This window comes from Diprion similis, chromosome 6 (genome assembly GCF_021155765.1).
Source record: "Diprion similis isolate iyDipSimi1 chromosome 6, iyDipSimi1.1, whole genome shotgun sequence".
Classification (NCBI taxonomy): Eukaryota; Metazoa; Arthropoda; class Insecta; order Hymenoptera; family Diprionidae; genus Diprion; species Diprion similis.
The window spans coordinates 11909052-11924567 of NC_060110.1; the positions used below are offsets into that span (position 1 = coordinate 11909052).

The following is a 15516-nucleotide window of genomic DNA, read 5'->3' on the forward strand; positions in this document are numbered from 1 at the left end:
AAAGTCAATATTACTTACAGCCAGCCCTGCCACCCGCTAGTGCATTCACAAGTATAGTTTGCTATCTTATCCATGCACATAGATCCATGTTTACATTTGTTATCTATACATTCATCGATATCTACTGAGCAATCATCTTCTGCATAGCCAGGCAGACAGTCACAAATGTAACTGTTGGCTTCGTCTAAGCAGTGACCGTCGTTTTTACAATCACTTTCAAAACACAGACGACATCCAATATTTTCATAATTGGACAGATTGCCTACGACTTGTAGAGAAAGGTATTCCGTTGGTGTGAAATTGGCATTCTGATACACTTCGTCATAAGTAAAGTAGTGCAAGAGCATAGCACCAATTCTCACTTCACCTAGACAACCCTTGAAGGCATCACCTGAAAATTTGTTTTTCAAATTATAATCAAATAATCATTATAAATGAATGATGTAGTATTGTTGTAAGCAATGTGGATTATACAGTACAGACTAAATTAAACTGTGCTTTGAGATCGGAGGTAATGTATAATATTTAGTGTATATACTTTAAGTTAACTACCTAACACAAGACTGTGTGGTGGAGTTATAGTAGTCATCATGTGCTGAGGGTATTCAACGGAATTTCCATCAACAGTATTTCCACCACTGTAGGTACTGTTTGTCCCGAAGGTTACATAACCATTTCTGTCTGATAATTCACCACCGAGACCACCCAGCGTCACTGTTCCCGTAGACAGCAGCTCATACCACATAGAGAAACTAAAATTTGGACTTGAATGTGGTATTGTTTCATCGTTTGAATTTGCATATCCAGACTCAATTGAATCATTGTTCAACTTGATCACAATAGACGTCCAGTTTCCATCTGGCTCATTTTTTCCAAAGGATAAAGTTCCATGATTATTATAATCTAATCTCCACGAGATTGTGATATTGTCTCTGAAAACAGACACTACAAAATTCTGATTTCCACTCTTCGGTGCTATATGCATCAATACGCCACCGGTACGTGATCGGTATGTAATTTCAATAGTGTCTGTTGTCGATTCAGTTACATTTTGATCTTCAGATTGTTTATATGTGTAAGTAAATACGTCGTTACTGCCATTAAAAGTAGCATTTGCTACACATTCATATCCATCATCTAAATTCTGACACCTTGATCCAGTTGGACAGTCCTGCAGCTGACAAAATTCCATTTCTTGGCACATCTTACCCGTGTATCCTCTCGGACACTGACACCAAAAGTCATTCCACGTAACATGGCATGTTCCATTGTGATAACATGGATTACTATTGCAAACCGGATCAGAGACAACACCCTCCAAAACTTTTTCTCTGTCGAGTACGACCGTGCCAAATTCAATTGGTGTAGGTATGTCTTTTGCCTTTAGTGGATAAAATTCAACTACCATAGTTTGAGAACCGTTTGATATTTGCACATCTTGTATTATGCCTTTGAAATTGCTCTGAGGTGTTTGTTGTATGTCTGTTTGTCGATTGTCTGCCTGTCTACTAGATCTAGGCGCCTGACGAGGCAAACCGCCTAAGTACAAAACTGTTACATTTGATTGTCCTGTAGCACCGATCGTTTTTCGGAAATATTCACTTCCGTTTATTTTAACTTGTACTAAAGTCACATTCCTAACAACTTGTATCAGATGATAATTTCCCTGGTTTAGTTTAACACCACCAACAGTGTATGCTTCTGATCCATTGAACTGTATTTGTACCAGTAATTCTCCATGTTCTAGCAGAGCACGAATGTAAGGTTTCTCCTGTTTACCATCAAATTGGGCACTCGATTCAGAACCCAAATAAAATATATCACCTGTATCTTGTCGAGTTCTAATGAACATTGATATGTCTACAATTGATCTGATTGCACGTCTTGCCAAATCATTTACTTTTACTGTAACATAACCATCAGTGATGTTTCCATATCCAAAAGTGGCAGCCGTCATATTATACTGACAGGTGTGACCAAGATACGGGCGCTCACACATGCAGGAAAAATCTCGCCATCTATCCGTGCAGTGACCACCATTTTTACATGGATTTGGTAAACATTGCTCTGTGCGGTGGCAACCTGATTCTACGTCTACCATCTGAACAGAACTAGATTGCAGCCCAGTGTATATCTAAAAGAATCGTTTACATGAATTAATTGGCACCCATTCTTACACCAAGAAGCACTTATGCTCGAACTTGGCAAAAAGTTCGCGAAAAGATTACTATGAAAACTAAAAAGTACATACCCATTCTCCATTTATGATAACATCTTCGGTACAGCCAATGAAAAATGATGGCCCATGAGTCAATCTGCTCAGATAAGATAATGTGCCACCAATGTAAGTAGTTGGAAAGGATGTGTGGCTAGCATTTCCTTCATTCAGATTGATTGGATAAATCGTTTGTTCTTCATTGGCAGATAGAACTATATGCGTGGTGTTGATAGCAACAAATACTTTTTGCCACTGAGAATTATTAAGACCAGTACCAATGAAAACACCCTCCCACCTGTTCAGTATACTGGAATGCAAATTTAACTTGCCGTTAACTAATTCCAGTATGTAAAATGTGGAACCTTTACCCATAGCTATTAAACCATTAGGTAGCGTTGTTCGAAATCGAAATTGTATGTCATATCCTTCATCTCTGGTTGTGTTTACCAGTACATAAGAACTTCCTTGCAATGACATAGTTGTTACCTAACATAAACAAAACATTGAGATTTATTTTATTAGGCAATAAGCATAATGTATGTAAAGATCTGATTGAGACGAGAGGTTTGACTTGATAATAACAAGATAAAGATGATAATTTTTGGAATTACACAAATCAAACCAATGCTAGCCACTTCCGTGAATATGTTAACTACAAAAATTCATCAATCACTTAATGAAATATAAAAAAATTTGAAGTAGGGAGATATATGCGTGATCTAGTGGTTATACAATGCTGCGTGTGATGATTTCTTATTACACGTGCAAAGTACTACAGTACTTAGGATTTATAAATCAAATACTTTGGTATTTACCAATTCCTTGAGTTTGATAAGAAAATGAAATAAATTATATTATAAACCATTGAGACGGTTCCAATATAAATAAACTTCATTAACAAATATACTTACAATATCACACATTTCCCCATGAAATCCATTAGGACACGTGCAGTTGAACCTATGTTCTGTTTCATCGACCAAGTATGGCCAACATGTTCCACCGTTTTGGCATGCATTGCCTTGGCAACCAATCAATGGTACCGAACAGTTTTTTCCACCGAATCCAGAGACACATAGACAAGAATAGTCCGCTTTTCCATCTAAACACGTACCATTTACGCATGGTGTATACTTTTTGCATTCGTCGATGTCAGTTTGGCAATGTGTACCCTCAAAACCATAATCACAGTCGCACTTATATCCACCGATTCTGTCCATGCATGTACCGCTCACGCAGGGGTTACTTTCGCATTCGTTGATATTTATTTCACAGTTTTTACCTATTACACCCGATACGCAAATGCATTCGTAACTGAAAATTAAAATAAAATAATTAATATAAATGGCATTTTAGCAATCATTTAAGTTCCATTCAGTGTCGGCGTTTGTTCGGCATTGATTCATAAGGTCAATTTTAAATCACGGTTTACAATAATAGCTTACCGCCTGCTTCTGTAAGAGACATACAGCCCATGTTAACAAGTATTCACATACATATTTTTGTCAATTGTTGTATCTTGTTACTTGATATTACTTGTTAAAAGGTAAGTTATGCAAACTGTGGTGAACACTGAAATCATTATGGCTCTAGGTAATGTTAATAACAGCTTACCCGCTAGCATTCTCATAGCTGAAGTTTCTTGTGAATATTGCTGGTAAAGTTGATGCGTTACTCTTATACAGTTCCCGGTTTGATCTTTCAAGGCAGGTACCATTAAACTGGCAAGGCGAACTTTCGCATTCATCAACATCTTTTTCACAATTTAGTCCTGTGTATCCCTCGTAACATTGACAGTTGTATGATAGGATACCATCTACACATTTGGCTCCGTTCATACATGGACCTGACTGGCAATCGTCGATATTGAACTCGCAATTTGGACCCTCAAATCCAGTATCAGTGCAATTACAGGTGTAATTATTAATACCATCAATACATTCACCGTAATTTAGGCAAGGTGACGACTGGCAGTCATCAATATTTATTTCACAATTATTTCCAATAAAACCGAGTGAGCATATGCAAGAGTAAAATGCAATATTATCTACACAAGTTGCACCATTTATGCAAGGATTGCTTAAGCACTCGTCCACATCTATATCGCAAGTTTTGCCAGCATAACCTTGCTGACAACTACATTCGAATGCATTTATTCGGTCAATGCACGTTGCATTATTTTTACATGGACCACATAAACATTCATCAATTTCCATCTCACAATGATCTCCTGAGAAACCTGGTCTGCAGAAGCAATCGTAACTTCCATTTGTATTTACACAAATTCCGTTGTTGCACAAGGAGTTCCCGTACATCAAACACTCATCCACATCTTGATCGCAGGCTGTACCTAGATTGACAAAAGTTCTGATTAATAATGATTATTTGCTGTATAAAACAATATCATAATGTGCTGACTATAAGTCAAGGATTTCAGAGTTTGATGTAACTTAAGATCTTATAAATGGGGTCAAGTCGTACCTGGTAATAGGGCACCATGGCAAAATGAGGCACATCATTCTGTTTCTATTTACTTACATCCAATAAAAATATTCGACTTTTTCAGCTCAAAAAAAAAAGATGTTTCCTTGAGAGACAATTATGGTGCAGTCATAAAATATTAAATAAAAAAAATTATCCATACGATTTTCGACCTGCGTTACTGTGCAATTCAAAATCTTGTTTCAAGGAATAACACACTTTTTTCTATATTATTCTTCAAGTGTCAACCAATAAGTTCTGCAATAATCTAAAGAGGTTGTACACAAGGAAATGACCATTTCTAGTTTTAATTCTCGTTATTAATTACCTATGCAACATAATAATAATATTATTGAACTGTTCATTGTGTCCTTAGTAGAAAATAAGCAATCGAACAGCAAACAAAATGAAAATAAGGGTTAAAAAGGGTATTGACAAAAAAATGGATTAGTAATAGTTGTAACACGAATTTCATGATCGATGGACTTATTCACTAACTTTCCAGTTACACGTAACCGGTACTGGAACAACGGTACTGTGGAACTGCAGTGACATAGCGGTAAAGTTATTGAATGCTTTGGAGAATAGACAAAATACAACAACAACAACAACAACAACAATTGCAGACCTATAGTGAAATAAGATGTGCTACAGAAAAATATGACAGATGAAGTGAAACTTGGAAAATGCGTGCTCTGCTCAAATAAAGTTCTATTACCAATTTAAAATATGGGTAATCTTCAATTTAAATAATATAATACGTGAAACTAGTTCATATCATGACATATACCTAACAATACACGCTTGGAAAGTACGGAATATTTGCACAATTTGATTTAGTTATTGAAAAATTTCCTGAAATTGTATTTCGGAATTAGGATTTCATTTGTGTCCGTTAACTTATCGTCAGCACAATACAATAATTCAATGATAAAAGTGAATCAGGTTCACGAATTTCCCTTGCCTGTGTATCCTTTATTGCATTCACACTCGTAATTGTCACTTAAATCAATGCATGAACCATTGTTGCATGGTTTAAGTGCACAGTGATCAACAATTAAAGTACAGTTTGGGCCTCTATAGCCATCTCTGCATCTACATTCATAACCATCTATTGCATCAACACAGACCCTGTCATCTGGACATATTGCACCAGTGCACTCGTCAATATCAATATCGCAAATCTTCCCTATGAATCCTGGGGGGCACTTGCAGTCATAATCTGTTCTTGACCTTGCCACAAGGGTACAAGTACCATTATTCACACAGGGATTAATTGCACAAGCATCATATTCTCGGTCGCAATTATCTCCCACAAAATCGCGAGTACAATTGCAAGAGTAGCCATTAATTTTGTTGATGCATTTGCCTCCGTTTTGGCAAGGTTGCGAAAGACACTCGTCAATGTCAATATGGCAGTTTTTACCTGTTGAAACATTAACTTTATTGCAATTTCACAGTAGGCTTAGAGCAAGAAATAGAAAAACGAGTTCATGAGGATAATCAAAACAAATGCTCAAATATTAAAAAAACCAGATTGACACAATAATTTGAGTTTAGAATGTGAGTGCAAAACAAGATGTAGAGTATTGAGCGTCAGAACAACTATACGAAGCAGTAGAATTTTTAATTATATTCATTCACACAAAGAGTTTCAGAAAAATTAAGAAAATATTCATTATGTTGTGAGACATGCACATTACAGCAAACACCGATGAATGTTAAGTATGCAACAAGCCAAATATTATGTGATGTATTGATGAGAAAATTCCACGTTGCGTTTTAATCACAAACATCAAGATTCAATTCTATATATACATATGTAACATATGTATATTATGGACCTGACATGTTTCAAAATCAAATAAGTGTCTTCAGACTTTTACTAGATTCAAACACATAATGGCTACTGGTTTCAAATGAGTTATAAGTTACAAGGAGCAACGTAAATTATTAAATTTACCAGTATAGCCAGAGAGGCACTGACAGTAGTAACTATTTAACTGGTCAATGCAAGTCGCACCATTACGACAAGGGTCACTCGCACATTCGTCCAAATCAATTGAGCACTCGGGCCCAGTCCATCCAGGTTCACAACTGCAGTAGTAGCCTCCTGACTGAGTAGTAAATATCAACGATAAAGCGTGCGAGTAAGTTAACACAGTAATATTAAAGTACCATAAAGTATGTTCTGTGAATAACCTACTGATGTATTAAATTACTGAATTAAGGTAGGGGAAAAGCTGAGTACATTGACTCGAAATTGTAATTCAGTTACTCAAAAAAAAAAAAATATATGAAAATTGAAGTCCAATTATTGGTCAAGTCACGAGATCAGATACAATAACGGACCAATAAGATTGAGAAAAATATCATATAAATTTATGAGAACTGTGGTAATTTTGAAATAGAGATTTAATCAGAGGTAGCTGTTTGTGATGATGTGCACGAAATACTTACATAATCATGGCAAGCAGATGCTTGTTTGCAAGGCATGTCTCTACAGGTGATTTGTAGTTCACATTGAAGTCCTGTCCAAAATCTAGGACATTGACAAACAATGCCATGAGCGGTTTCAATGCAGGTGCCCCCATTCAGACATGCCGAACACTGATCAGAAACAAGTTCTGTACATGATGATCCTAATATGCGAACATTAAAACATGACAGAACAAAAAATCACAAAATGCAATGAAGTGAGGAAACAATGCATGCGCATTACATACAAAAGCAAGGATAATCATTAGAAATAGAAATAAATTTAGTAATACATGGTAAATGAATCATGCAAACAGTAATCATTTTGCTGCTGTTGTCATTCTATACTATGGAACAATGATCATCCAACTTATTCTCGTAGGTCCAAAGAATTGCACGCAACATCTGGTAAAGAGGTAATCCTTTGAAACATTTGTTCAATTGGAAATTGAAATTTTGGATTCGTAAAGTAATCCAACCATAACTGTGAGTATTTCTGAAGTCGCACATTCAAATAACAACTAAATCTTTTGTCGCAAAAGTAAAAGGGTAAATTTAGAGAACTGCACAAATTGTCGACGTTCCATAGATAATCAAATTATCGACTTACCCATCCACTCAATGGGGCATGTACAATTGAATCCATCCTGATTACTTGTACAGGTACCTCCGTTTAAACATGGATTGTTCGCGCAGAAATTAACCGTGCAATTTGGTGGAATCCCCATAAATCCAGGATTGCATACACACTGCGGTCCGTGATTGTCGGGTATACAAATACTGTTGGATGGACAAGCTGCGTTTTCACAAAGACCGTGTAATTCACAGTGTCTACCAGTATATCCGGACAAACAGTTACAATGATAAGTGCCAACTTCATCGATGCAATTGCCTCCATTGGTACAAGGGTTGGACAGACATTCGTTCAAATTTAATTCACAATTTTGGCCCTCGAAACCCATGGGACATTGGCATATGTATCCACCATAATTATCAAAGCACTCGCCGTTATTTAGACAAGGGTTATTCAGGCATTCATCGATGTTGATTTCACAGTTGATACCTCGATATCTAAAATATAATGGGGTTGCTATCGGTTAGTTAAATATGAGATAAAAATGACCTCAGCCTATCGGTAAATGTATTTGATTACAGTTTATAACACAATAATAATTAATTGCTTCATTTCGAATTCACAATATATTCACTCACCCTGTTCTATCGCATCGACAGGTGTAATTATTAATGCTGTCAATGCATGTACCTCCATGTTTGCAAGGATTCGATGCACATTCGTTGATATTAATTTCACAATTTTTCCCTGTCCAGCCAGAGCTACATTCACACTTGTATTCACCGTCCGCTACATTGTAACAGGTTCCATCATTTTCGCATGGATTACGTTCGCACAAGCTCACTCCGAGCTGCGAGTCACAAAGAGTTCCAGTGAATCCTGGGATGCAGGTGCAACTATAATTACCTCTGGAATCTTCAGTACATGATCCACCATTTTGGCAGGGATTACTGTCACATGGCGGACCTGCAATTATGTATACAGTTTTAAAGAAGGAAATGAAATGGATCTGAAATATAGGATATCGTAACCCACACAGATTACATCAATATGTATTTCTTTTAGACTAAATAAAAATACTAAGTAGTTTTAATTGTTTTGTTAGTAAGAGCTCAAAATTTAATTGTCGGATATTCTTTTGTTACGGCGCACTAGAATTATCTCAAATCACGTGTCGCAAAGGAGTGAATTACTGGTGTACAACTATATCATATATATTTATATTAGTATGCAATCGATATTCAACAGATACATGCACGCCTGGGTTAATACAAAAATGAAGCATTTTTAAGCAACACAACAGGCAGATTGTGCGTCAATATTCAGGCAGCGCAATAAATGTTGCTGATCTGTGTAAGTATAATCAACAATCTGTGCTGTGGAACAAAAATATTTCTTCACGCATTAATCCATCGGCCTGTTCACAAACTATCTGAACTCGGAGATAGCTACACCGAACATCAAGATTCGTGGAGGACATTTTTTCAGATATCTTTGGTCATATAACTTCAGGTATAAGATGAAATATAAAACCTTCAAAGACTACAGATCTGTAAATGAATGTTGACACTTATCACGGTAGAACTATGTTGGGCTGTTGAGCTGATATTATAATTTGTTAAAATGTTTACACTTAATGAAATCCATGAATAGCTATCTCCAAAGACCAGAGGAATAGAAAAATAAAAGATCTGTATCAGACTCTACCATTATCGACTTGACAGTTGTTACCAGAGTACCGGGCGAAACAATGGCACTCATAGCGATCTTGTCGAGAGACGCAGGTTCCATGCATCATGCATGGTTCGTGGTCACAGAAGTCTGATGTGGAAACAGTCACTGTCGCTAGGCCACCGACGCTTAGTGGACCACCTGTAATACAATGCAATGCCATGCACACACCACACAACTAGCCTACGTCACATAGCATAAAAATTTGTATGAACACGTGATAATGGAATAGAATAATGACATGACGTAACTTTGATATGGCATGGAACAGAAAATATCGTTATTACAACGATTCTTTAGCGAAAAACTAGTGATGGTATAAAAAATTGTAAACAATACTCGCATACTTCCAGATTATATTAAGATTTATGTTGTTTGTACGGTTGTGTTATCTCTAAATAGGTCAATCGAGGAGGATAAAAACTTTGCAGTTTAAAATAACTACCTAGAAAACAGATTTTATTGAATCTGGAATTCAGTGAGTATAATAGTTTCGTTCCGTCTGTTTATTCCGTGATTTTTTCACAGCTTATCTTCCGCAAACCAGTGCTAATTTTCTGGATCAGCATTGAAATATAAATAAGATAATTATTTCGAAAAGAGCATAAATTCAAAAGTTTTATAGAGTTAACCGTATGTTTCTTGGTCATGATTTTCATATTTGAAGAAAAATCGTGATTATACTTTGCGAGTCATAAAAATTGTTTGAGGAAAATTACGAACCTATTAATAATTTCTAAATATTTCAAAACACAGTTATGCTGACATTAAAAAATGTGCGACATAAACTGAACAAATCAAACGAAGCAAAAACAAACCAACACTAGCTCGACTATGCACAACGTTTAATGGAATTGATAGCTATCAAAACAGGATGCACAGCTTAGATATAAAATAAATGAATTGATCAATTTGTCAATACAACAATTTAAAGTGCCAATAGTACTGATGTTATCTAATAACTAAGGGCTTCACACTGCAAAAGTAATTTCAACAATTTAAAAATGATGATCAACGAGTTCTATCAAGTCGCTACAGTATCAATACTTTCACTAAAATTACCAGCCATTGCAATGTTTATATTACATCGAAATTCGTATCCAAACAATTTTATTCATATTAAAATCAGATCTAAAGTGATTAGATTAATAGTGATTTGACCATGTTCTATGGCACAGTTAAAAGTACGTACTCGTATGCAAACTGCAAAAAATATTCCATTCACATCTTACAGCAAGCGTGTGTAAAAATACAAGTAAAACTTACAGCCTGCAGATTCCAAGGGACACGTTCCAAATAGAGCCCCACTATTAACAGTGTAATTTCGTCTGAATAATATTCCAGGTCCTTGTAATATGCATCCTTTAAAACCCTCACCGATTATGAGGGGTTCGTTATCGTTGAAGTCTGGCAGACTGAGAATACCCGAGTTGTAAGTGGCATTAGCGATCACCTGAAAGTAAGAATGTTTTTTTTTTTTAAATGATGTATTAAGGAATTCTTTTGCTGGCGTGTGATTACGTAATCGCATATTAGAATGTCAAATATGAATTGTGATCTATACAGGTACTAATGCAACAATAGCCAACGCATGACAATGTAACAAAACTCATACAGTTAGTAGTTTGAGTGCCATATGTAGGGTTCTGTTGCCATTCTATGGACCCAGTCGAAAACATAAATGGCCTATGGATGTCGCTCCAAAGTGATTTCTCATGTAAGCAATCGGCCACTGCTGTACTAATCGTTTCAGGTGAAACTTTAATATGTAATTTACCTGTGTATGTCCGGCAGCGCTGAGGGTGAAGTTTCCGAGCCGAAACAACAAATTCACGTAATGCCAGGCATTGTTCAACAATTTAGCATTCAACTTTGCTTCGTATCGTTGCTGATTAACAGACGCCAAAAACAGCAGACCCTCTGGAGTAACTTCCAGGCTTATGAAGTCAGGGCCAAAGTGTTGTATGAATAACCTTCCGCCGTCGCAAGTTCGAAAACTGAGTCCGGTTTGCCGATGTACAGATACAGTTGATGCAAGCCTCAGATATGCCGAACCATTGAAGTACGCTTCTCGGTAATTATCGTCAGTGTCATAACCGATGGCGTCCTGGGGTGCCTCGAAGGTAGTTACCAGCAAACTGGTAAAAACTGTAACGTGAACGAGAGGAGTTTTCTATTACTTACGTGTGAATCATTTTTAGTGCGCAAATTTATTATGCATATGAAAATGAATAGCCACCTTGTGGCCAAAATAATGAAACCATGGTCACAGCTAGTGATACGGTAATATGATGAATAATTTATTTTATACTGAAATTAAAATAACGCCAATGCCAGTGCATTCCACAATGCTTATCTGTATTCCACGTTCGATCTTCTATAAGCCTGCCTTGAGACTTTGTAAAATTATAACTATCGTCGCATTCTCATAGCATATAATACATATTCATGAAGCTGGTAAATTTGGACGTTTCTTGGCGGATGATCAAGTATACTTTCGTACAAAATTGCGAATCCTGTAAGTGTCGCGAGTCTCAAGGATACTTGACGCACTTGAACCGCCAAAAAATTGGCTTCGTTTCGTCCACACTATTCACCTGCCATTACATAATGACGTAATTAGTATCGATCTCACGAGAATTGTATACTTTCGAAAATTCTATCAAATAGGAATAAAAAATTGAAGCGTGATCGGCTGTTGAAATAGTGATATTTTTGTACTGTTAGCAGAGGCCATTACCCCGCGTAAACAAGTTTATTTTGCAAGCAAACACATTTTATAAGTTCAACCAATCTGCATAACGACTTTATAAAAGTTTAAGCCTGATTCGCAAGACACATCACTTAATTTTAATAAATTATAAGTAAATTCAAAATAGCAAAAATTTCCTTAACTTCTGTTTCGATAGCAACCAATTCCAGCTTTCTTCTCAAATGATGTTGCAGTTATCACGTGTGTAATATTCACGATCAGTGTCCAAGATAAAAGTGCAAGGTATGTTTATAGATAGACCATGTAATCAAGTTGCAGTGTAAGTGATACGATAACAGTTACTTATCAAAGCGCCTCCTTGGTTTGTTGACATTTCAATACCTTTTCGGTTATCTGACCATGGCAATTATCATCGATAAAGTCGAATACTACTCGTATCATATCTACTGCAGGTGTCATGACCAGATTAAATCTTACTTAACCACGTGCTTAGATAAGTATGATACCTCTTGAGACAATTGGAATGATTCATTAGTGCATCTCGTATTTTGCCGATAACCCAGAATTGATTTTACCTTTGTAAAATCTTTCGTTATCGCTGAATATAAATCTCAATACTTCTTATATGTTGATAATTAATTAACCTGCAGAGATTGGATATACTATGTACATTTAAAATTCAGCCCGCGATGTATTTTGAGAAAAAGAAAACTGAAATCAATAAAATTATACCTCCAATACCGAGTCCCATATATACTGGTGAATATTAATTTTAAGGTATGACTATAAGATGAAAAAAACGTCGATAGGTTTTAAAAAAATCGGGTAGTACATAAACCAGTTCACTAATGAGCAGTAGCATATAGATACAGAGATTCAAAGTTTTGGCTGACACACCACACGTACGATCGTCTTTACATAACTCACTGTGCATATAGAATCTATTACGCATACACTTGTTCTAGGAAGTGGATGTGCATCAAGATATAGAGGCATAGAATTATTTGTAACGAGTATACTACATTCAAGCTGTTACAAGGTGCACTCCAAACGGCTACCTGCAAAAGAAATTAAGCAAGTCAGCACTTGCGATTTCCTATATTATGCACTCACAATTAGAGGAAACTTTCAAGTTTTTCATCGGAATCAATTTGTAGGTGAATTTCGTAGTGAATATTTTTTCCAGGGCGGCACAATGTTTAGTTGCAAATACAAAAATCAATCGAATAATCGCAATACACCTTGAATCTACAAAATGTTTCGTTGAAGGTACAAAATACTATTTGTGGACACACCGAAAATCCATTCTTGCAAGAGAAATTAGATGAGGAGTGACTTGTATGGGTTCCGGCCACGTATTTATTAAAATCAGCACAACTATATCATTAGTCGGCGAAACTTAATTCCAAGATTTTCAACGCCGGTCAATATTTAAACAAAATTCAAAAGAGCCTTAGTTTTTGTTCTCGAATTCTTAGGGACCAAAAACTAGTTACAAAACAGATTTGTAACCAGGTGTTTTTCACTGATTAGAAACTCAGGAACTTCAAAAACACGATTAAAAAATCGTAAAATTAATGTCCAAGACAACGAGAAAAATACGACTATATCTTGTCGGTTTTCGGATACATCTTTTTAACCATTCATGGCAGCGACTCGCGATCAAGACTATTTTCAATAAGTCTACAGATAACAACGGCGTATTCAGCTGCATCGTTGTTTGATACTGCATTCAATTTATATACAGCATAAATTATATTGTAAAGATATTATTTTCAAAGTTACAATCGTCGAAAAATCATTTTGCAGTCTTTAAAAAATAATTTCACTGCGTAAATAGATTTGATATTACTCAATCGCAACAGAATCTTTTAGATTTAGATGCCAAAATTTTTTGCACAAAAAAAGGTTAAATATTATATATATTATATATTATAATCCTTAAATTTACTCACGACAGCATAACTTCGTCTGTCGAGATTAAAAAAAAAAAACTATACAAGTGTTTTGTATACCAATGCGTGCCTGCATTCCCGGCTTACGCGTGATCTTTTAAATTATTTATATTGCTTATCGTTGCTTGGCGTAAGGTTCTATACATGTACTATAATACGACGTGGTAACGTGATCGTATAGATAGGTATACAATGAATGCAACCAGGTCCACTGAGTATGCACAACTCACATGTTGCACGTGTGCGGTATACCTGCTGCATGCGAGCGTTCTGTGACATACGCGTAACCAAGTAAGGATACACAATCTCCGGCAGTTGAACACTCGACTCCAAAGTAACATGAAATTCACAGCAAAGCCATACACGGTATTGAGATGCAGTAAACAGGGATAGAGATTGGCGTCTAAAGTATTGAAACACACGGTTTAACCAGAGTGTTGACAAAGTGCATCTTCTCTTTATTGTTCGTTGCGTGGCAACTTTATTATCTAGCACCGATTGTACGTACGAAGTACCGTTGTAAGTAGGTAATAAAATTGGTTTTTCATCAACAGTTTTCCCGCCGAGATTTACACCCTGTCAAAAATCTTGCGTCAAGTATGAGGTACGTTAGAATAGCAACAGCATAACGACTGCGAAAGATTCTTCCCTCTTTTCAGAAGCAATTTAAAAATTAACGTTTATTACGTTTGCGAAACGTGGATTTGGATATTTGGAGCTATACACGACAATGTCGAAATCGACCAGGGCACCTCCTTAAGGTACAGGTGAAAAAGAAAGATAACAATTTCACCAACATAGATGATGAAAAAGTTCGTATGACTGGATGGGCACACAAGCATCGAGCCGGAAAGATAACCGAGGCTACTACAACATCGTGGAAAGAAACCGCGTATAATTTGCGTCGTAGTTGGCTGTACATAAATTAAAAGGAAAGCGGAAAGACGTTCGGCACTTTATATATGATATACATTATACATATATATAAGTGACTTGAGTGTTGCATGGGCGTTACGGGAAGTAAATTTTTGTCAAGTGGTGCAGATACGGGAACAGAAACCAGTCGTTAAAGTTTAAATGTCTGTTAACAAGGCCATGACACTGCAAATGAAGTTTTTTAAAAACTTGGAAAATGTAATGATTATACGTGCAGATATTTATTTGATCATGATAATACCAGGCTGCACAATGCAATAATCTCGTTAGACATCAGCTAAGCTGCAGCTGCATGTGTACGAGTGTAAAAAGGATACGACTGAACTGTAATACAGGTTGCAGCGACATTTAGTAGGTATATATCATGTCACAGTGATAGGTGAATAACAAGAATGCTAAAAAAGAGCGTTGAAGAATTCATGAAAAGAGA

At 36.2% G+C, this 15516-nt stretch overlaps 1 protein-coding gene across 5 annotated transcripts in view; it reads right to left on the reverse strand.

The window, feature by feature from the left end:
* The window catches only part of LOC124407576 (protein crumbs-like), a 32831-nt gene that overhangs the window by 2581 nt on the left and 14734 nt on the right, over nucleotides 1-15516 (reverse strand). The window contains exons 2-14 of one of the 5 annotated variants that reach the window (XM_046883841.1): nucleotides 11260-11630; nucleotides 10749-10935; nucleotides 9459-9623; nucleotides 8390-8717; nucleotides 7788-8248; nucleotides 7160-7341; nucleotides 6663-6816; nucleotides 5664-6125; nucleotides 3833-4568; nucleotides 3130-3532; nucleotides 2252-2704; nucleotides 553-2134; nucleotides 19-391 (exon numbers count right to left, since the gene is read on the reverse strand). In XM_046883841.1, coding sequence (XP_046739797.1) covers nucleotides 19-391; nucleotides 553-2134; nucleotides 2252-2704; nucleotides 3130-3532; nucleotides 3833-4568; nucleotides 5664-6125; nucleotides 6663-6816; nucleotides 7160-7341; nucleotides 7788-8248; nucleotides 8390-8717; nucleotides 9459-9623; nucleotides 10749-10935; nucleotides 11260-11630 — 5857 coding nt within the window. The remainder of the gene's footprint in view (nucleotides 1-18; nucleotides 392-552; nucleotides 2135-2251; nucleotides 2705-3129; nucleotides 3533-3832; nucleotides 4569-5663; nucleotides 6126-6662; nucleotides 6817-7159; nucleotides 7342-7787; nucleotides 8249-8389; nucleotides 8718-9458; nucleotides 9624-10748; nucleotides 10936-11259; nucleotides 11631-15516) is intronic. The other 4 variants (XM_046883842.1, XM_046883844.1, XM_046883843.1 and 1 more) reach the window with 4 other exon arrangements.